This window comes from Balearica regulorum, chromosome 2 (assembly GCF_011004875.1).
Source record: "Balearica regulorum gibbericeps isolate bBalReg1 chromosome 2, bBalReg1.pri, whole genome shotgun sequence".
In the NCBI taxonomy this organism is placed as follows: Eukaryota; Metazoa; Chordata; class Aves; order Gruiformes; family Gruidae; genus Balearica; species Balearica regulorum.
In genome coordinates this window covers 119,113,770-119,137,055 of record NC_046185.1, presented here as the reverse complement: position 1 = coordinate 119,137,055, position 23,286 = coordinate 119,113,770, and the positions used below count along the sequence as shown (strand labels likewise).

The 23,286-nt window shown below is 39.7% G+C and overlaps 1 protein-coding gene across 7 annotated transcripts in view; it reads left to right on the top strand.

The window, feature by feature from the left end:
* Nucleotides 1–23,286, top strand: part of TRAK1 (trafficking kinesin protein 1) — a 440,848-nt gene that overhangs the window by 356,260 nt on the left and 61,302 nt on the right. For 6 of the 7 annotated variants that reach the window (XM_075745575.1, XM_075745574.1, XM_075745572.1 and 3 more), the window contains one exon: nucleotides 11,877–12,071. The exons of the other annotated variant lie outside the window; for it this stretch is intronic. Coding sequence is in view for 2 of the 6 variants with exons in the window: in XM_075745574.1 (XP_075601689.1) it covers nucleotides 11,877–12,071 (195 nt within the window). In the remaining 4 variants the exon portion in view is untranslated. The remainder of the gene's footprint in view (nucleotides 1–11,876; nucleotides 12,072–23,286) is intronic. 7 annotated transcript variants of the gene reach the window in all.

Here is a 23,286-nt window from a genome sequence, read left to right as displayed (position 1 = left end):
CTGGTGGAGCACGTATTTTCTAAACACTAATAGTATTAAACCTGAAAATGGATTCAGTAGCTGCTGTAGTAGATTTTTTTTTCCCAGTTATTACTTCATTTTGTTTTTTGTTAGCAAGATTTAAGAGAAAAGTTCAATGTAGCCTGACTTAGAGTTTCCACTGCTATTGCTTGTGGAGTTACTACATGTAAATGAGCAGAAGATGACTCAGGTCCCAAGGTTGTTGAGGAGTGGGGCAGCACTGTATGATACAGAAGTGGCACTCAGCTACTACATGTGTGAGGCACCTATCCTGTCCCTTTTTTTTTTTTCCTTTGGACTCTTCTTTTTCTTGCTGCTACCATTCATCTGAGAGCATAAAGAGGAATACAGATGTAGCACCATCTAGTGTTCCTTTTGCTAGAAAGGGAAACAAAGGCTTTTAAAGGTGTCTGCTGTAATTGCAGTGTGGACCTGAATATTTCCAGTCAGGTGTTGATGGAAGCAGAAGCTGGGGTTAGGGGCTTCCTTCTCTAACACCCCTCCATCCCATTTTTTATAAAGCAGGAAGGGCTGCAATCTTGACGTGATAAAGCAGAGTGTCACCAAGTTGCTCAATAGTCCCAATTTTGTAAATTATAAAAACTTCTTGGTCTGCCTTTTTTGTCCATCAGCTGCTGTCAGGCAAATCCTGTCCTTCTGGAAATGGAGAGTAAAGTGAGGATGGAAATCTAAAATACCACTGGACTGTAGATTTGCTCTTGTGACAGATGTCCGGCTGCTGGAGTGTTGGCGGGGGGGTGTTTGGTTGGTTTTTTTCTTTGTTTCTCTTAAAATATGCATAACATTGAAAATTAACTTACTGTCTGCTTTCTCATGTCTGAAGACTCGCTATTTGCAATGATTTTTGGCATGATATACTTTGTAATTCAAGAACTAACTGCTTAATATGCCATGTAGGTTTCCTTCATCCTTCTCTGAAAAAGGAGAAAATGAGTGGACTGTGATTTAAATTGCTTAGCTCCTTCATTAATTTGCATGATTCTTTTATATACTGATTACTCTTTCTGAATGCATGTAGGAGTGTGTTCTCTGGCTGTTGTGTTCTGGGCAATTTCCTGAGGGTTCTTGGGAAATACTTTTTGGTGATAACCTGCTCTGTGTCTTATTTTGTTTGTAATTAACACAAGCAGATTTTTTTTTTTAACTAAAGTTACAGCAGTGTATGGGTCAAACCATGAAATCCCCTTTTCTCTCAGCTGGGAGGTATCTCTGAGAAGAGTTTGTGGTGTTTGACCTTGCAGGTAGTGTAACTTCTACGTCACTGCACTGACTGCAATGATGGGTAGTCATAACATCCAGCAAAATGGATGTTCTCTTGCTGTCAAGCCTTGTGCGATCTCTTAGCAACAAAGACATTTGGGTACAGAAAGTTTTGTCTGGATTTTTGTCCTGCCTCTATCCTTATTCAGGCTTTAATTATGCTCTCATATGAAATAGAGCTTCTGTTCTCTTCCGTCAAATGTTACCGCTCTTCACGGGAACGTCAGCCAATTTTGACTGACTGATCCTACAGATACCCGGCATGATTCTGATCTTTGTTCCTGTAGTCACTTCATTTTAAAGTGTGTGCCTAGGGCCTGTAGAACTTCCATTCCAGTTCTCCCACACCCCCCCACCCAAAGGTGCATGTTTATGTTTGAAAGGCTGAATTTGTATTCTTTCTGTTCAGAGTCTGACAAAGCATGACTGCCCCAAGATAACTCCTTAAGGATTTTGGTAGTACAGGTTGTTACTAGAATGCTTTACTCTTGTTATGCAGCAGATGAGAAAATACCAAATCTGTGGCTGGAGAGCACGGGCACAGCCCCTCTCAGTAGTTTATGCTCAGCATAAGTACTCCCATCGTGCAGAACTGTTGTCCTAGGGATATATACATTCCTGCCTACTTCTTTTAATGTCTACTTAGTGTTGGACCCTGTCTGTGACTTGGTCTGAAACCTCTCTGAATCTGCTCATTGTGTTACCATGCAAGTTCATTGGTTTTTACTGGCTGTATGCAGTGGTTCTTATGCCAATCTCCTACTGGTTTCTGCCAGTATTTGTTTTTCTAGTTATGCAGGATTTGGTATCAGTTCCTCATTCCCCTTACGATTTCATCTTCATGATTTTGAAAAACCTCCATCATTTTCACACCCTGGCTTTCTCTCCCAGCTTTCACAGTCTCTCCTTTAAAACTTGGAGAATGTGGACTATTACATCAGTCCATTTACTTTGCTATTGCTGTCACCAGTCTCATCCCATAAGCTTGATCTAATTATGGGCTCTTCTCGCTCTTCTTTCCTGCCACTTCCTATAAGCAGCTATTGCTAAATTCTGAGCACTCTTTCTTTCTCTAAAGCATGCCAGAAATGCTAATTCTATTAACATGAGATAGCTTCCTCAGCATGACTGGAACTATTCTGTGAGCCTGACTTTAGTTCTCTCTAGCATACTCTAACAAAATGATCTCACTCTCTATGCCTGCTGCATCATTGCCTCTGAATTTTCTGGCTGTTTTTTGGTGAATTCTCAGTCAACTTCACTCACACAGCTTCCCTTCCCTCTTCCTCCTTGCTTCCCATGAGTTTTTTCCAGCTCTTACCCTTTGCCAGTAACTTAGTGATTTTCCTGATTCCTCTCCTGTAACAGGTTGTTATGCTACCTCTTAGTCTGTATCCCAGGCATACTTTTTTTCTTTTTGTGTTTTGATGGGTTTTTGTTTGTTTGTTTTTTCCCCAAGCAGTATTATTCTACTACTGCTGTGCTCCTTATCCAGCCCTCTTGCTTACTTACACTCCTCTTCGTAGTATGATATATTGTGTTTAGTGTAAACTGTCAATTCTAGAGTCACTGTGAAAGCAACTGCAGGAATTGCTGAAGTCCAGTGTGATATTTTTTAGATTTCCCTTGTTTGGGGAAGCACTTTGTCATTCCTAAATGTGTACTTTTTTCAGGGTAGGGAAGTGCAAGAGCAGTAAGTATTCATCAGTATTCTGGGTTTGTTCTTTGGAGAAGGAACTCCTGAAAGCAAGTGCCTGGTGGATTTTTTGGGCGTGGTTTTTTGGTTTGTTGTTTTCCTGTTGTGGTATACTTGAATAGTACTGGAAGACTAAAAAGCTATGTTTGATTATTGGCGTATTCCATAATTTACCTCCATAATATGCTGAGTACAGCTTTACCTTTCTCCCTCAGTGTATGTGTCCATCATTAAACAACAAATTTTCCATTCAAAGTCAACATTTGTAAAGAGCAAGCTACATAAGAATTAATTCTTGTGTTTTGCTTGTGACTCTAAAGCTTCGCTGACAGCCATTGTTTAGGAACTGGCACATTTTGTAGCTGGGCTGAACAACAAGCAAAAGCAGGACAATTGCTTTTCAGGGTTTTCTGTACTCAGTGATTTTATCAATTTTTTTTTGAGACATTCTCAGTCTGTCTTGGCAGCTGGAAGATCCTAATGGTTAATGAATGTGTTTATTCTTACTGCTGCTGAACAGTGTGTTGCCAGTATGTATTTGATACATGAATAGCTTTTGTTCTTACTCTAGAAGAATAGCTGTGGTGGTGGAGTTTCCTTTTATTTTCTATTTAATGTAAAAATAAAAGCATAAATATGGCTGCATTTATCTACGAGGAAAAACAGTTCCATACTGAAGCAAAATTCATTTAAATTTATGGCATAATAGGGACCCAATAGTTTAATGGCCTCTCATCACCAAGATCTGTCTGACCTTTATATCTAGCAGGAATGTGAATTTAGGGTGAAACCAAAGCAAGGAGACTTTAACCTAATAAATAATGACATTCCTCACATTGGAACTGCAGTTTCTAGTGGTTTTATAGAACCGTAGAATGGTTTGGGTTGGAAGGGGCCTCAAAGACCTAGTTCCAACCCCCCTGCCATGGGCAGGGACACCCTCTACTAGACCACGTTGCCCAAAGCTCCATCCAGCCTGGCCTTGAACACTTCCAGGGGTGGGGCATCTACAACCTCTCTGGGCAACAGAAGAACTACTGCATAACCAGCTTTGGTTAAATGTGTGGCAGGACTTGCAATTCCAAAATCCTGTCATGCCAGTCAAGTTACAGGAGCTGCCATGGCTGTTTGAGGAGTCTGAGATTTAAAGGTATGAGACAGCTTTCTTACTGAAGAGCTTTTCTTCCAGCAGATTGGCTTTGCAGCCAGTAGTAAGACTTCTGATGTGTAGAATGCTAAGGTCATCTTTCCCTTTGGGCAAGTCAGTGAGTTGAGAGGATGGTGAATTTTCTTTTTATTAGAAGTAATTTTCTTTTCCTTAGAAGCTAATCACAGATGTTACATTAAAACACATGCATTGTGTGTATACATTCCTGAGTTCGGCAGTAGTATTTGTAAAACTCCAGTATAATTAGTCACATTCTGGGCATCCTAGAACTGAAATTGAATAGGAATATGGTGAGTTCTGGGGGTTTGCACATTGCAGGTGTACATGCAGAGTAATTGTTAAATAATGTTCAAGATATACTTGTATTTCTGTACCACAGTTAATGCCTGTTTCTGTGGGGGCCTGTAGAGCTCAAATAATGGACAACTACCAGCTATGTTTCCCTCTTCAGTAGACGAGCTGGCAGCCTAATTGCAGAGCTGATGTTTCGTATCTACCCTTTTGCATTTCATTTTTATGTGGAGCTGCTCGCAACAGAAATGCCTAGTTCACTCCATTCCATGATTGTCTAACCAGACAGAAAGTATTGGGCAAATGAGGCTCTTGGGCTGCTTCAAGCAGCCAGGAAATATCTGCTGGAAAAGCATTTAGAGAAGGACCATATTTCTTACTTCCATCCATGGAATATGATTAGGATTTAGGTTCGTGGTCTGCTGAGAAAGAAGAATCCTACTGTAGTCATGGCTTCTTGGCTGGTTGTCGAGCTAGATTAGGTAACTTTTCTTGGAAAGAGTTTCCAGAATTTTCTCAGCCCAATGGAATGGGATGACTTTTCACATTAAGGAGTTGCATATTTCTTCACCCTTTTAAAAACAGGGGGATACTGAATACACTGAGAACTTTAAACAGGGCACTTCCTACTGAAATAGTGGAAAATGTAATGTTCTCTTGTGTGAAGGTATACATACTATAGGGTTTTATGTCTTTTTACATACAGGGATACAATATTTGCCAAATGCTTACTGATCCTTGGCTTCTAAGAAGGGATGCAGACTTTCAGTTTGTGTTCTCTGTGTCTATATGCATCACATAAAGCAAAAATAGCAGTCAAAATTCACTAGTACTTATCATAGTCTCAAATTAATCAATTTCTTGCATTACATGTGCCTGGAATTTAGTCTCCATGCAGTATTCCTGTCCTCCAGAGGACTTTCCTTTTACTTAACTACTAGGTAGCCAGCACTTGAACTGATCCTTTTCAGGTATTGTGTTCTTTTTTAAAAAGAATAATGTGCTATTTATTAACCAGCCATTTTCAAAGAGGTTTTAAGTTTCTCTGGTTTAAATTTTAGCAAGCTAAGTATCAAGGCGAAGTGTAGTGTGTGCAGGGGGGAAATGGGACAGGACTGAAAACCAAGGATAGGAATAGGTGGCTCCATAGTAGCCTGAAGAAGTCTTCCTGCTTTCTCCAGAGAGTTTCTTTGTGTCTCTCATCTTAATCTTCTTCCTGTGCTCTTATCTACTTCCCTGCCTGCTTTGAAAGGTTGTGACAATTTATGAATTTTTAAATCTGTTTTAAAAATGTATGAATGTCTTTAAATCTGTTATGGAAAAGGAAAGAATTTGCCTGCAAGTGACTACTGAGGCCTTTCTGTTTTAATTTAGACTGACCCCTTCTGACTGTGGGTTGAGTACCAGCTGTTGGGTGGTGATGCAGTGGAGTACCCTGGAAGGTGTTCAGGGTGGGTGGGTGTTACAAGCTTTGGTCATCAGGTGTTTTGAAAGTTGCCAAGTAGACCAGCACTTCCCCAAGGTCACACCTAGAGTGTAGTTGTTTTGCTGGACACGCTGCTTCTGCACAGCAATTGTTTCCCTCTTCTCGGAGGAGGCACTTCAGGGTAGCACAGCTTCCCTGAGCTCTTTCCAAGGTGTTGGCCTCCCTCAGAACCACAACTGGAGTGTCGTGCTCTGGGAACGATACTGTCTCTGGATAGTTTTCTTCTGGTCTTCCTTGACTTGTGTGTTCTGGCCTTTCCCTTCTTGAGTGCAGCCCTGACCCTAGCATGGTTCATGGCAGAGTTGGGTTTATGAGAAACTGTTTTGCTCCAGTTACAGCAATGGGCTGGAAATGAGAAACTGGCTAACAAAATGTCATGGGTGGTTTAGGGGCTGGGATAATGAGGCACTTCTTAACACCAGGTGGCAGTATCTACTGCCAGCAGGTTCTGTAGGGATCTGGAAGCCCTTTTAACCTTGAAAGGGGAGCCTCTGCTTGAGCACAAACCAGTAAGACAGTAAAGACTGAGGATGGTTTGGACCAGAATTCAGAGAGACCCAAACTAAATATTTTATGTTCCTTGCAATGACTGTACTGATGCTGTATTGTGTTTCTAAAAATTCCTGGAGGTAACAGGCTTTGAGATTTGTAGTTTGTCTTCTCTGTTTTGTGTATATTTGGGTGTCCCGTACCCCCTGCCCCTTGTCCCCTCTCTTTGTTTTAGATTCTTTTCTCTGAATTTATCACTATCTTTGTGTGAAGTTGACGCTGAAATAAGTGCTCCTTGTTTATCAGGCAAGCTAGGTTTCATTTCTACAGTCAGATATGACCATTCCGTCACAGCTGTAAACAGGTGAAACCCAAATGTCTGGTAGGGAATGGGGTTTGACAGGTGAGCTGCTTTAGGTGACTAACTCGTTTGGAATGAGATCTTCAAATATGTCTACGTGTAGTTCATGTTGAACTTAACTTGAGTTGAAGTTAGTTCAACTGAGGTTGAATTGCTTGATCATGAGGTGCTGGCATAGTTCCTCCTATCCAAATAACACTGACAGCTAAATACATGTTTCATGTTGTATGGGCAGTGACCTAATGTATTGCATGGCTGCAAGAGTGCGGGATGAAAGTGGCAGTGGGTGACAGCACCGTGTACAATGTCTTATGATCTGGGTGATGTTATGTGCATGGAAGGGGAGTAGCAGTCCTTCAGATGCTGTGCCCCTTCGATACAGTCAGCTCCCATTGTTTTAGACCTCTCACTCCATTTTCTGTTTGATCAACTCCTTGCTCACTTGTCACAGAGGAGGGGTGTAAGTGTACACCCCAAAATAACCAAGTGTACTCTTATCCTCCCTTGGTTGCCCTAAAAACTATGTGTCTGTCTTCCCTAGATAATTAAAAAAAGAGAAAAGCTCCTCTCAATTCAATCTATGCAAAGAAAAATTAGCTTACTGTGCTTTTTAAATACATAGAGTGTTGGCTAGAAGAGAGGGAACAGGTGAAATAAACTAAATAGTCAAAGGTATCCAGATCAGCAAGTCTAATAAAAATTCCTCTAAGGAAATGTAAACAAGTTGAAACAACCAGTGAACCTTTAGTGGCTGTCTTGAGATGGGAGGGAGGCAGTAGAGAGGTTTGGGGTTCTCAGAGAAGGAGTAATACACCAGTCAGTCAAATGCCAATGTATGAAAAGATAGGGGAAAAGCTAGTAAGTAATACTTTAATAATTACCCAAGAGATATTGAAGTAAGAAGAAAAAATGCAGAAGAGAGCTCAATGGGAATGTTCTGCCCAGTTTTGCATCATCTTTATTGAAAGAGTATATTAGAAAAATGAAGCAACAAAATTATCAGAGGAATAAAAAGTCTCTGAAAGAATTTTATTTCATTTAGAAAACATGCAGAGGAATGTAAAGCAGACTGAGGAACTTCATCTTCTGAACAACAGGGCATGGAGGAATATATTTTGCACCATAAGGAGGTTGATGGTGTTTGTGCATGTGCCATGTTTAAGCTATGAAGATAGCAAAGCACTGGAATCCAGTACTTGCAAAAATAATATGGAAAAAATAGCAAAATTTCTTTATTTATATATAACTATTTCTAGAAAGCGCTGAAAGCTGCTGACTTCTGCAGTATGCAAGAGCCTTAAAAAAAAAAAAACTCTTTTCTTTCAAAAGCAGAACCTGGAATGACCCACACTTTAGTAAGAATCATGAGTTTGTAATTCATTTAGCTATTTTAAGTTCTTGTAGTTTGCTTGTAGAAGTTTCTATTTACCAAGGATGTCCAGAAAACTACAAGTTTCAAATTGCTTAGACAAAACCCAAAATCTGTAACAGAGCAACTTATGAGGATATAGTTCAACTGTATTTTGTTGTATCACTTTTATTAATGATCAGTTAATTGTCTTAAGCTTATCATGTTATATTGAACTCAGTAAAACAAAGGTGCCATTTAGGACAAGAGGAAGTGCAACAGTTTTATGCCTGCTGGACTTCAGTTAACTTAATCATAAAACATAAATGATGTCTCGGGTATTCTGACTAGACAACTTATTTAACTTATGTTAGCTTTGCAGTTTAATCAAATATTAATAAAAACTATCAGGAAGCACAGTCAAGGTCTTCTATGAAATGTAACTGCTGTTTCAGCATGGGTGATGGTGTTAGTCAGCGTACCCACTCCTAACGAGTGCCTGTACCTCAGAAAAGGGAGGGGAGGAAAAGTGAAGGGGAAGACTGCATAATTGAAGCACTGAGAATATTGCTGTGATTTAAATGGTGAGATAATGTTTAGTCATCCACAAGTGTAATTACAATGTCCTGTTTCTCTAAATAGGCAATTACATCAGAGTCTGCCTCTGTTTCCTGCTGGTGTACAGATTTTAAAATCGCACTAGAAGTTAATGACAATAGCATCATAATAAGTTGCCTTTTGAGTTACTCATTAATATCTTTTCCATTTGGCAGGCCTTTTGAATTGCTCAGAAACACTCCAGATTTGTTATATGATAGAGTAGAAATATTGGCTTGGTTGACTTGTATTCCACTATAATTCTTACTTATTTACTGTCTGTCCTTCATGTTCTGGTGTATTTCTTTTCCACAAGACAACTGTATGGGTTTCTTCTGTGTGTGTGCGCACGTGTGGAGTTTGGGGTGTTTTTGTGGGGTTTTTTTTCCTCCCAAATTTTATTGGTAACTTCTTTTTGCACTCCATTTTCTGCTACTTTTTATGACACAGCAAACGATTTTACTTCTCTGCACAAAATTATTTGCCTGAAGCTTTCTCTTTTCATTTATAAAGCCAGTCCATTCCTTTTGAAATACTAATTAAAAGCAGAAAGACACTAAAGGTTTGAATTTTTGAGACATTTTTATTTCCTTTTTCCCAAGAAGACCACTGCAGTCAGGCTGTGTAGACTTACATTCCTCACAAGAGGCGAACTAAGCCTTCAGGAAAAAAAAAACCAACCCAAAACCAAACCCCATATTCTTGACAGTGAGAGTAATTAAGTAATCCAAAGATATAAACATATATCTACATATCTATATGTATGTAGATATAGATGTACAAGAAGTCTTTGTGTATGCACATACACACACATGTCTCTGAATGTTTAGTTGACATCAACGGGTGTTTTTTAGAAGATCATCTGGCTTTTCTGAACTCAAGATGGTTGCAGGCACTAAGATGGATGTTGTCAGCAATTAAAAAGGTAGCCAGGGAAGACAAAAGGTTTGTAGTTACAGGTTAGCTCTCAGCTTTGGAAACATGGGAAACAGGTCTTGTTTCTTTGTGTAAGTTAGTAGTCCTCTGGGAGGGCTGAAAGGACTTCTTAAAATGATGCGTGCAGGCTCACTCTCTCATTGCACGGAGCTCCATAAAAATAACATTGCTACACACGTGGGTTCCTAATCCTACTAACTTTTGCACATCCACTTCTGCAGTAAGGTTTGGAGAACAATTAACGTAGGTACAACAGTTAGCAGAACAGCATGGATGAAAGCAGTGGTGAATACCTCCTGGTAGATAATAGCATACTCCTTGAACCGTAAGGTATAATGCAACTTTCCCAAGTGGATTTTAGTTTTAATCAAAAGGATCCTGTAAAGAATATAGGCAGGAGATTAACAGTATGAGTTCACGTTTGCGTCCTCTGCCCTGTTGTCTGATAGAAAAGTAACACTCTTGCTGTCTTTAGTGCTCGGGGTGATGTTTATGACAGTGCAACATGTGGATTAGAAAGATAAAAAAACCTGATGGTCTACAGAAAAGTATCTGTTACTTCCCTATTTCTCCCTCCCCTCCCTGACAGAGGTTATTCCACTAGTTTATAGTGGAATTGCAGGTCTGCATCAGTCCTGCAATAATGAGTTTATCTCTTATTAAAATAGTTGTCTTTGTCACGGAGCAGCAGGGGCAGTGCTGCCTTACAGCCGTGCCGGCACCTGCGTGGGACCACAGGATGGGAAGGGTAGGATCCTTGTTGACAGAGTCCAGTCCCTTTGTTCCTGAGCAGGGCAACGGTGCTGGCAGTAATGGTTAAAATTGGCCCTGATGAGCCTGGTCAGGGCAGCAGAGGCCTATGGGTGCACTCAGGGCCTTGTTGTCTTTGCTAATTACTGTGGAGTGACTCTTAACAGTTGCAAGAGTTAAGGTGCTGGTTAAAGATGAAGCTGCATTGCACAGCATGGGAGCAGCCTTCCATAGTGCTTGCTCTTCCAAAATAGGTTTAGATAGCTCTTTCTTTCTTTGGTGTGGGTGGGTGTTGGTGAGGGACTGTGGCGTTCTTTTCTTTTTGTCCTGGCATGGAAATGGGAATGCAAATTGATGCACTAAGTATTTACAGAAAACATACCAGCATTGCTCTGTTTCTTAATAATTATTTAGCAATTGTAGTTAATTTTATATGGTAATTAAAATATATATTTAAAATAATCGTGTCTGTTTTGGGTATTCATATGTGCACACACACAAAATTCTTCATTTTAGAATAATATAGGTTAGAAGGTACCTCTGGAGGTCATCTGTTACGACTTCTACTCAAAGCAGGTCTTTTAAAGTGAGTGCTCATGGCCTTGTTCAGTCGAGATGTCAATCCTTCCGAAGATGGGAGATTTCCCAGCTTCTCTGTGCCCCTGTTTCTGTGTTTGACCATCCTTGTAGTGAAAAAGTTTATATGTTGAATTGGAATTTTCTGTGTTAAAATTTCTCAGCTCCCTCTTGTCCTAAATGTAAATCTCCAATTTTAATTGCAACATGTTTGCAGTTGTTGATGGCTGGTGATATCCATTTTTAAAACTGCATGCAAACTTGACATATTTGTTACCATGAGGGACTGATATCACAGAATGCAGGTTGAAATAGTGTCGCAAGGTTCCCTAGAAGTTCTCGCAGCCAACTTTACCAGTGCATCTTAGGCGTGAACTGTGACACTGTTTGCTACTGTAGTCCTGGATTTTTTTGTGAGAACAATTTGGTACTTAACTGTGGTCAAAGACCAAGTTAAGGAGATATGTAAAGCTTGCAAGCTAAACATAATCTTTCAAGTAGAACATAAAACAAAGAAGTAAATTCCTGTATGCAATAATCCTTTGTCCCTACTCAGGTAGTAACTACCCTGTCTTAGTTGATGCTCACTTGCTCTCTATTCTCCCTCACCTCCTTTATTCTTCAGCAGATGAGTGCCTGCTTCTAGAGGTTGAGCTTTTGGTCCCTAAGAGCATGCCTTTGTATTTTCTGCTAGTAAATATGCTATTTCGGGATCATTTGTGCTAGTCCTGTCTTCTACGCCAATTAGTATCTAGGATGTTTTCCACATGCAGAAAAATCTTGCTGATGCTAAAACAAACTGACAGCTTTGCTTGCTTGTATGTATAGTTCTTGATTTAAAGTAACTAACAGAGATTGTCCTTTTTCTCTTCCCAGATGTGTGCAATAGTACCAATCTTCCTGAAGTTGAAATCATCAGTCTACTGGAAGAGCAGCTGCCTCATTATAAGCTAAGAGCAGATACAATCTATGGTTATGACCACGACGACTGGCTTCATACACCGCTCATTTCCCCTGATGCAAATATTGACTTAACAACTGAACAAATAGAAGAGACCTTGAAATACTTCCGTAAGTCAAAAAATTCAGAAATTGTGCTGAGGAACAAATAAAATAGTGCTATTTTTCTTCTCTGAAATATCTGTGCAGTTCTGTTACAGCTGTGGAAAGCAAGAGAACTGTTTGTGATATATTGCTTTGGTCTTCAAGTTTGTGGTAGATAGAAAACAAAGGAAATGTTTAATCAGAAACAGCAGTTGCATTTGTAATCTGTGCATGCACTTGTCCACATTACAAATATTGGTGAAACTGAATGTTTTTTTGCTCGTCATCTCTCTGGCAAGAGACTGAAATTTCTGTACATCTACAATGTAGAAAGCTTAGATCTGTTTCAATATTTGCTTTTTTTGAGTATGTTCTCTGACACGTTGCACTGTTGTCTGATGGAACTGTGTGTTAGCGTCACAACATGACATCAAATCATTGTTCTGCAGCTTATGCTTCTGGGAAAGACTTGTGAAGAGCCAAACTCTCAACATTTGGTTGAGATTGTTTGTCCCTTAATTCTTTCTTTTGTTCATATTCATACTATTGGATGAAAAGGTACCTTTTGTGCCTGGAGGGAAAGTGTGTAGTGTTGTGACCTTGGTTTTTCATTCTTTTGTTTGAGCTTCTAGATGTTTTTATCATGGTGAATGGATTCATGTCTCTCTGGGTTCTTCCACTGTGGGTGTTGACTCACCTGTGCAAGTAGAGAAGACTTCTGTGATTCATCCTTTAATTGCTGATTTATTGAGTAATGCATGATTAAATTATTCTTCCTTTTTTTTTCCCCCTCCATGGTTTCACATGAAGGTGCAATTTTGTTGCACTTCTGCATGTGTTGCACATTAAAATAGTCTGCAGAGTATCAAGCTAATTTTTTTTGCTAAAGCTGTAGTAGTTAGACTTACATAGTAGTGGATTTACATAGATTATAGTAGTAGATAAATGAAAGTAGACTTATTGAGGCACTGTGGATGGGCACAGAAGGGATGAGTTATGGGGCTCAACACAAACCTCTGCAAAGATGGCTTCATTGTATTTTGAAGCAGCTGGACAATTCAGTTTGTAAGGAGCAAGGTTGTTAAAGAAAAGCGTTAAGAATATGAAGAACTGAGTTTCTGACTAATGCTTCAATAGAAGACATTTAGTAGATAGCTTACATATGTTCTCCACCTCCTGCCAATCGGACAAAAACAGTGGGAAGGGGGAGAGGTGACACTGAAGATGATCTATGCAATCAGTTGTGCTACAGCTCCTTGTTTTGTATCAGGCCATTAGTGTTGTTATAATGATGGCAGAAGTCGGCTTAAAGAAATGGTTTTTTTCAAGTGTCAGGTTTCCAGAATCTTTAGTAACCTGATTAGTCTTGTCTCACAAGTAAGACTGTCTATGTGGGTGGATTGTTGCAATAACTATGGGGAAGATGTTTTGCTGGTGGGGCATGTCACTTGCAACAGTGTGTGACTGTTGGGAATGGATACAAAATGAAGCTATGTACAACAGAGGAATTGGATAGCAGTAGCTGCCTGTACCTGTGAGTATTTAAACAATTTTATCCAGTTTTTCTCTCACAAGCATAATGACTGCAACTTTACCATGTTGCTGTGGTTGAAGATTTCATCCAATCAGCTGGGTTGAATGAAAGAAATTATGAGATTAATTCCTGCAACAATGTATGTTTTCTGCTTTCATTGGGAAAAAAATACTTAAGAGGAACCAAGGAAGCAGAATTTCCATAAAGTTTATTCCTTACTGCTTATATACAGACATTTGTGTATAGATAGTAGTTTAAGAAGTTTAAGCAAATTTGGATTGAGCCTTAGACTGATACCTGGAAACTGAGATCTCTGACTTTACCCTTGTTCAGTTATCGTGAACAAGTCACATAATACATCTATATGTGGGAGTGCGAGATCATAAAACTGACATGTTTGGAAATCATGACATTGATTGTAAACATTGGTTAATGGAAAAATTAGCTACCAAGATAAAAACATTATTGTAAGTTGGCAGAAAAGCCCTGTGAATTGTACCGTCATCACTTTGGAGAGCGTTTTCTAGGGTGTGGCTGCTTGCACAATGATTCATTTTCAGTGCTGCAATTAAGGCACTCCTCCTGTACCTGTTTAGTTTGTTTTTAAAAACCTTGATGAGGGCGTGAGGAAATACTGTAACTTGTCTATTGGAAAGTTTTAACATAATCTTAGAAATTTCTGCTACTTTCAAAATAGTATCATTGTGGTCTAAGAATTCTATGGATGTAGTTAAATTTAATAAATAATACAAATGAAATTTCATAGGCTGTCAAAGTTTTCCTTAACTGAAGGAGGAATTCATCGATTTTGCTGCAATGAAAATGGATTTGCTGCAAAAAAAATACTTTAATCAGAATTAAAATGCGCTACACATACAGATTGTTGCTTTACCTTCTTCAAGCTTCTTAGAGATACACCAAGTTAACTAAAATTAATATTAAAACTTCAGCTGGTGCAGAATATTTTTAGGTGTGAAATTACGTCTTTTGGTTGCTTATGGTTCCTGGTGTGTTGTAGTGTTGATCAGCTTCGGAACTAGGATGTAACAGGGAGGGAGGGAAATGTTATGACTTTATTCAGGAAATGTTCACAGAGAAATGCTGGACAGCAAGGGGGATGTTTGTGCATGTTTTTATATGTAAATATTGTGCATTATTAATATGGGTAAATAGTCTTTTGAAAGGCTTCTTGTTGTTTAGGGAGAGAGCTTATCGGGAAGAGCAACATATTATAAAATCTTGCCACACCAGTTACTCTTTAACTATTTAGTTTAGAAATAGTCTGAATGGTAACACAATAGTGACAGTCTTGCACTGTAACTCCTTGTTTTCATGATGTTCAGGTACCTACTGCAAACAACTGGAATTAGGGAGGGGGAACGCATCTGGTTTTCCACTGGTTATAATTGTATTCCCACCCCCCCATCCAAGGGCAGGGGAGGTTGGTTGATTTTTTGGGGAGTGGTAATTGAGAGCAGCGTTTTTGCTTCCTTCTGCTGTAGGTTTTGAACACGTTTGTGGCCAGTTACCATATTCAGTGACTCTTTAACCTCTGTCTTGGTTATGATCCATGTCTCCAGCTCTGTCCTGACTCTTTTTGTAAGTTGTGAACAAGATGGATGTCTGAACCATTGAACCTCAGTACTGCATTACTTAAAAATATTTTAAGGCCCACAGAAGTAGGAAAGTTGGGTGTTCTAAATATATTTTTTAAAAATGTGTGTATATGCATGTATAATAAATATATATAGTGTTATGTGTATTGATATACAATTGGATTTGTAGTTATCCTTTTGAAAGAACTTTAAAATATAGTGACCAAACTTTAAATCTCTACTCAAAATGAAAATAATTCCTCAAACACATTTTTGGTTAACACTTGTAAAGTGCCCTAAGGTTGATTTAAAAATGTGGCTATCTTAAGCATAGTAAGTAAACTGATTCTGAAAATAAATGCCTTGTAAACTGCACTATAGTCTTCATTTGTTCCCACTTTAGAGTGGCAACACAAAAAGGAGAAAGCAAGCTAGTTTGTCAAGAAGGTTATGTAAAAAATTCTAATTGATTTGCAACCCCAAACCAAAATTTTAAGCTGCACTCAGAAAACAGTGCTCTAATTCTCCATGGACTATCTCTCTCTGAGAACTGCACTTCCAAAGAATTTATTTGCTGTTTAAAATGGCATTTGTGTATGAATTACAGTATGTGATTTCTCTATTAGGCACATGCACTTACATGTTCACATATATCCATTGTGCATTTTATAATGCGTTCTCATTATCCATGTAGTATTCTCCTTTTCTGTAAAACAGGCTTGTTAGTAGGGAACTTGTGATACTGAATACCTATTTGTCTGTGACTTTTAGTTTCTGAATAATACATTTATATTTAATAAGAGAGGCTCCGTGGTTGTTTGGATAGATTCACGTGTCTCCAAAGACTGTTATCTGTGAAAGAATCTTAAATCGCTTGTAGTGACAATATTCTCTAGTTTGAGTTCATCTGTGTTAGCATTTACTCCCAGGAGAGAATCCATGAGAGGCATTACTTCCAGGAGTGATTCAGCATATGAGATAACTGGCAGCTGTGTTGCTGTCCTTTAAAGTAGAAGCACTGAAATGAAGGAGTTTTCTGAAGAGCTGATGGGTGTTTGGAGTGGTATATTATCAAGCTATTGAAGTACACAGATGCATTTTCATTCAGTTAAAAAGTAGATTAGTAGTTATTAATGCTCACATATATTCATTTTACTGTGACTGAACAGGAACTGTTTCAGGGGGCAGAGGGGGCTGTGTTTCCTTTTTACCATAGGAAGCATATCACAAGGGAAGACCTGAATTTAGGAAAATAGTCAATTGTTTTTGAGCAAAAAGAGAAATTATGTTCTCTGGATTGCAAAATGAAGAGTGTAAGTGCTTTTAATAGGGCCACTGTCTTAATGGACATCTCCATTTTGGTATCTGATTTTTTTGTTTGTTTGTTGATTGATTGCTTCTTTAGGTCTCCTTGGTTTGTACATCCATCTTTAATAGAGCATAATGGCATATTAGATCCTACTGTAAAGGATACGTGGAGTACAACTGTTCTCAAAAGTAACTTGATATTCACAAATGCCATCTGTTCTTGTATTCCATTATTTGTCCTTAAAATATGAAAACAAGCACTGAATGTGTAGTAGAAGTTAAGCACAAGCATGGATGGAGGAAGAGAGAGCTTCAATGCAAAGAGTAGGGAAGCCACTGTGGTCTGGGAAGGTTTTCAGTAAAATGAAGTATCCTCTGCAGCTTGTGTATAACGAGAAACTATAAATTAAAGTAAGACTTGATATATAAATGTCTATACAGCGGAAGTATTTATGCTACACTCATTTCTTGGATGCCTCAGTGATGTGCACTTTAATACTGACTCTTTTCTGGTTCTCCAGTCTACTGACCTTGTTCTGCTTAATCTTGTCATTGCGTGTAGTGGTTATGACTGAGTCAAGATGTGACCTATTAAAACAAAAAAGCAATGAGAGGTGTGGATGTATGTGTGCATATGGTGATTTCAGTAATTACTAAAAACCTAGGTTCTCTGAGCACATCTCTGTTTTCTGTCAATAAATCAAATTTGCAAACTAGTTTTTCTTGGTATTCAGATGTTTATATTTTTTGCTTACTATTACTGTTCTTGTAGGCTTATATAAATGCTGTGTAAGTCATAATACAACATAAATCAAGGATAATAAATGCTACAGATCTATAAAATGAGCTAAAATCACTTTTCCAATGACACCTTCAGATTTCTTAAGTTCATTGTGATACTTGGATGCTATTTGAATCTCTACAATTGCAAAATGTGGATTTCTGAAAAAAAATTGATTGTTACTTTCTTAGTATTTTGCAGTAACAGGGACTGTTCTTCTGTCATTATAATTAGAATCTTGGGTATCTCCATACTCTCGTCACTGCGAGAGACAAACTTTATTTAAGCAAAAATGTCTCTTAAACACTGCAACCTTACCATGCTGAGGCCAGTAATGTTCTGCCATTTCCAGCAAGGTTTTATACTGCCTAAATTTCTTTTAATGGAATGGAGAATGTGCATTGCAAGGTATCACAACAGGAGTGATGGGCTTGCCTAGCATAAATTGAGTTGATGTCTCTGTAGTGGGGAAGAAAACTGTGTACCCAGGGAATATTTGGATCCTTGGTCTTAAATCTCCCTCCACAATCTATATCAAAACTTTTAGGCAAAATACTGATTGCAGTTGGCCATTTCATACCTATGGGACTGCTTTTATGTAACTCACTGGTTTTGATTGGAGTTCAGATGAGTGGACAACAAGAATTATGCTTGGAATTTTTAAAATCTAGCTTTTGACTTTTACTAGTATTTTGTTAAGCTTCATAAGGTTTGCACACTGAATGTTGTCATTGTAACTGTTCTGTATGAACATGTGAGGCTTGAAATCTGAGCAGTTACACAAGAAGGGCATTTGATTTCTGAATGACTTAGGATAAATGTCATAGTTTTTGGACTACCTGCTGAGATTTCTACCAGCAGGTTATAAACCAGCATCGATGTGATGAGTTTTCCTCTGTGTTGATCCATACAGGATGAGAGTCAACAGCTGTACTGCTGTGGCTTGTCAGAGCAGATTTTTTTTCTGCCTTCCTGTGGCTTTTTGTTTTTGACATCCTCAGTCCAGTCCCCAACCACAAAGGCTGGCAGTCACAGAATCTACTGGGCAGTGTCACTCAAGCACGGGCACAAGGCTGATTAGCCCTCCTTTTGAATTAATTTTTGAAGATATTGGTAGAAAGATAAATATTTTAATATCCAAGCATTTTAATTTATTAGCAACTTTTGGGGGGGAACTTAAGCAATAACCCAGGATAAGGTGATGCAGGATAGTTCTTAAAATTTAGTTGGCAATTGGGAAATGGAGTCTTCACACTTGGATGGAGATACCTTTTGGGAGGAACTGAATAGTGTGTTGGGACTGCAGATACATACCGTTTTACGTTCTGAAACTCCAAAGCGTATCTTTGTCATTATTTTCTTCATATGCTTGAGACTAAGCCAGTCCCTACCAAATGAACAAAATAAAACTGATGTGACCTTAAAACATAATCAAATAAATCAAATATCATCTCACCAGTCTCGTTAAGGCACTCTGCCCTCGAGTTTTTAAGCCAGTCTAAAATGTGCTGCACAAATGTGTAATGCAGCTAAGTGACATTCCATCTCCCTGCCCCCAGATTAGGAAACATCAAGCACCCTTTTATTTAGCTGATGGCTGGGGAGATGTCTATATAAGAGTCAGACCTAGAGCACAGCTCTCTGAGTGCAGCTACCAGAGGCAGTGAACAGAGACAGCACTTTGTGTGAGAGACTGGGTTCTGCCTTGAGAGCTTTACGGGGACAGGGCCCAGGATCACCTGGGGACTCCTGGGAACCCTCTGAGAAACCTGAGGGTGTCTGCTGCTGCCAGGTAGGGGGCAAGGTAAGGGGAGCCATAGGGATGTGGGCCTGAGGGAGCTCTAGTGGCTTCTGAGAACCTGTCAGCTGCTCCCTGCTTGGAGCCTTCATTGCAGCTGCTGCTGGTTAGGGATAGTCAAGCACCTTTTTAGCTGGTGCTTGGGAGAGCCCTATGTCACAGCTGAGTCTGGAGCCCGGCTCCCAGAGACAGCCAACAGATGGAGCAGTCTGTGTGCAAGGGTGAAAAGAAGGGGTCCTCATCTGTGTTCAGAACAGCCTAAACCTTCAGATGTGGTGGCAGTAGTGGTGGTGTGCCACAGGGTGCATTCCCTAGGTTTTGGAGCACCTGTCCCTGCCAGGGCAGAGACTTTAACCCAGACAGAGCTTCAGATGGTGGATGCAGCCCTACAAGTCCCGTGCTGCTGGGAAGTGTCTGGGATCCCTTGCTGAGGTTAGGGAGAGATGGCCTTCTTTGAGGCTGTGTGCCTCAAAGAGGTGTGCTGCTGTTGAAGAGCTGTTACCAAGTGGAGAAGTTAAGAGGAAGTCAGCAAGCTGTGCAGCATCAGGGAGGATGAGACACATAAACAGAATCTGGGAGGAGTGGCTGAGACACCAGAGGACTGTGCTCCCTTTCAAAGGGACCTTGACAGGCTGGAGAGATGAGTCAAAAAGCCTTGTGCAATTCAGTAGAGGGAGGTGCAAAGTCCTGCATCTGGGGAGGAACAACCCCATGCACCAGTCCATGCTGGGGTCTGACTGGCTGGGGACCTGAGAGGTCCTGGTGGATGCAAAGCTGAACATGAGCCAGCAACGTGCCCCTGCTGCAAAGGTGGCCGATGGTATCCTGGACTGTACAGCAGTGTTGCTAGCAGGTTGAGGGTGGTGATCCTTCCCCTTTACTTGGCAGTGGTAAGGCCGCATCTGGAGTGCTGGGCCCAGTTCTGGGCTCCCTGATTCCTTCAGTGTAATGCAACTTGTGTTCCTTTTCTCTCCCAGGAAGCTGCAATCATGACTGTCAGTGGGTTTTTTCCTTCCTCGTTAGAAAAATAGGTCATAACCATGCTACTGTAATATTTTTGTCTATCCAATTAAGCATGATGTTAAGCTCAACTTCATTTTACAAATGTGTTTGCTGTCTCCAAGAAAAATACAACCACAAAAAAACCCAGAGATTGTAGTTTACATAATTTCCAGGTGGTGAACAGTTTACAAAATGTGACTCTAAAGCTTTACTCTTCATTTGTTTATGCTGGAGAGGGATATATTCTCTTAAATGTCTACCTATTGCTATCATGGTCTCTTTTACAGTATGTAAGTATGCCCAGTGATCCCTTAATTAAACCATACGGCTGGTTGTGCAGGTGGGTTGCTGAAGACCACATCAATTTTGATTTTATACAAATGCAAATATAGTATTCCCCAGTAATAATTTGGGGGAAGGGAGAAATAATCCTTTCTTGTGGGAGATAGGGTTTTGTCCTTAAGTAATTTAATTTCATCTGTCTGCCCCTGTCTCATGTGAAATCACTTTGTTTCAGTGGAACAGTTAGGCTCTTCTCTGCATTGGAAGAGTCTTTTGTCTGTACCAGGTGACGTCAGCGTGCCCTTATGGCGTCCAGAAGGGACCAGCTCTGTCCCATCTGTAGGAAGTACCTGCACCATTTTGAAGCCCTGAATAGTAACCCTATTTTGATGAAGGAAAGTCAGTCAAAACAGTCTGAAGCACCTGTTTTTCTAAATACCAGTTCTGAAAGCTGCTGATACAATGCTTTCACTGCTCTGGTTCCGCTCTTTTCAGGTTAAGCAAGCCACGCTGACTTCTTGCTAAGCAAGAATACTACACTGGAAGAGATCTCTGTCCTAAGTTGCAGAGTTGTTTGCTCTTACTAAGTGTGCAGTCACAGGATGACTCCTGCTCAGTGTTCTTTTAGAAGGTGAAACACCAGTAAGTGAGATCCCAATTTAAAAATATCAGTATGCCAGCCTGTCCTTGAAAATCAGTTGAGCTTTTAAATATGCTTGCTTTCCTTTTTAATGCTCTTTTTTTGGGGGGGTGGGGGGTGGGGCAGAGTTACTAAAGTCAGTTAAAAAATGTCAGTTTGCAAAGTAAGTAGTCAGGCATCGCCACAATATTACCAATGTGCATTGCGTAGCGGTGGACTGTACAGCTGCTCCTCTGATAAAAAGGACTCCAGGCGATGTTAATGGCATGGGCAACTTTATCCTGAGTGGTGATGACTGTAGAAAATAATGAAAGGATATGATGTTTAATTTAACATCCTGATGCGATGCTGTAGCCAACTATGATGCAGAGTTAATCAAATGGGAGGTAATACACTCTTGCAGGCGCCATGGAAATATTCCATGCAGCTCCGATGTTCACTTTCAAAGGATCCTCCTAGAATTGGAAAAGATTTGGAGAAGAAAGCTGAGAATGACAAAGTATGGGAACGCATGATTTATAGTGATAGACTATGTAATGACATTCTTTGAACATGTCATTAGCCAGCAGAGGTTACTTGCTGCTGCTTTGCACCCAGGCAACACGGTTCACTGCATGTGTGCTGCTACACTTTGTTGAGAGGCCATGTTTATAAATGAGGTAGTTGAAATTATGTGTGTCAAGAATTCCCTTCAAACAAGGAAAAGGGGTTTGTGTGATTTTTATAACCTGGCTAATTTAGGCAGACCAGTTTAGTGTTGACCTATGGCACAGATTTATTGAAGCAAAAGGGAAAGAGAAGAGGGCTTGTGAGTTTTTGAAGTCAACTTTTGTGCCTAATAAAACCCCTTTGTAACTTCAAACTTAAGGAGCGCTCAGTGTAGCTGATCAGAGTTGGCTGCCAGAAGTCTTTATCAGTCTGTGTATTTTGCTCCATGGAGAACAAATAAAAGTAGGGGGTTTTGTTTGCTTTGAAACTGAACACAGAAAAATAGAACGAAATCCACAGCCGGAAGGGAATGCCACATGAATGTTCATAACTGTGTTTAGCTCTGGAATAGGAAAAAGCAAGTCCCTTATAGTCAGACATCTATTACCTGAAATCTTTCTTAAACTCAAGTTTTAGATGCAATACCCCAGGCAAATGCAGTGTGGCACTATGGAGATTTGAGTGCACAGGGGTTTAATGTTTGCAGTAGTCCGCAGGAAAATGTACTGTTCTGATAAGTTTTACGTAAGTTGAATCCAATGTATAGCTGTAGGAAGGAAAAGTAGGGCTGCAGAGGTTGAGAGAGGGTTCTGCAAGTATGCAGCTGCCTTGTAGGCCTGGTCAGATTTTCACGTTCAACTTGATGGCCCTTCCAGCCCCCCCTTTATAGAGCTACAATTTCTCATATAATTGAAGGGAGGCTTGCATTTGGATACCTGGATACATAGTATTCTGTCTGGCCAGGGTTTCTCTGTTCATGCTGGGAAGATCATACACTTCTCGCATATTTCCAGGTCTCTTGAGGAGTACTGAAATCATTTGACCACCCAAGTGATTTTCTCCACAGAAAAATAATGCCTTTCTGGATTACACCAATACATTTCCAATCAGATCTGTAGAAAAAGGTCAATAAAACAAACAAAAAGCCCCAAACCTCCACCTTGAACGATTTTTATCCTGTGTCATTGAAAGGGGGATGTGTGTGCAGCAGGGAGGACGGTGGGAAGAAGATTCTAGCATGTTGAAGATTTCCCTTGTTTAAAATGTCAGGAAATAAAAAGGAGAGAGTCCCTGCAGCAATTTAAGCTGGTAGCCAATATTCATTTTTTACATCTGAAATGCTTGTTTAATAGCATTACCAGACTGAAATTACCTTTTGGACAAAAATAATACAAGTGGAACAAATAGCTTATATGCAGAGCAATTGAGTTAATGTTGCCATAGGAACCTTTATTTTTCTCTGACAGTATTTTAACAGTGTAGCCTTAATTGCATTTAATATCATGTACAGTTCTTGCCTTGTGAGTATGCATAACTGAAATTCTGCAAGACTGAGCTAGGGCTGGAGTGCTTTGTCACATTCCTCTGTGTCAAGATGGCACGGCGTTTGGGCAGAATGATCACATTTAGCAAAAACACTTGCACTAATCAAAATATGATCTCTTTTTTAAAGGTAATTGTGTGGCCTTTGCATGTCCAAAGGCTCTTAGTGGATTTTATATAATCCTTTGTGATTTACTAACCTGAAGATTATGTACACTTATTGTATTGCTTTCACATCAATATTGAGCATACTAAAAATCTAATCAGCAGA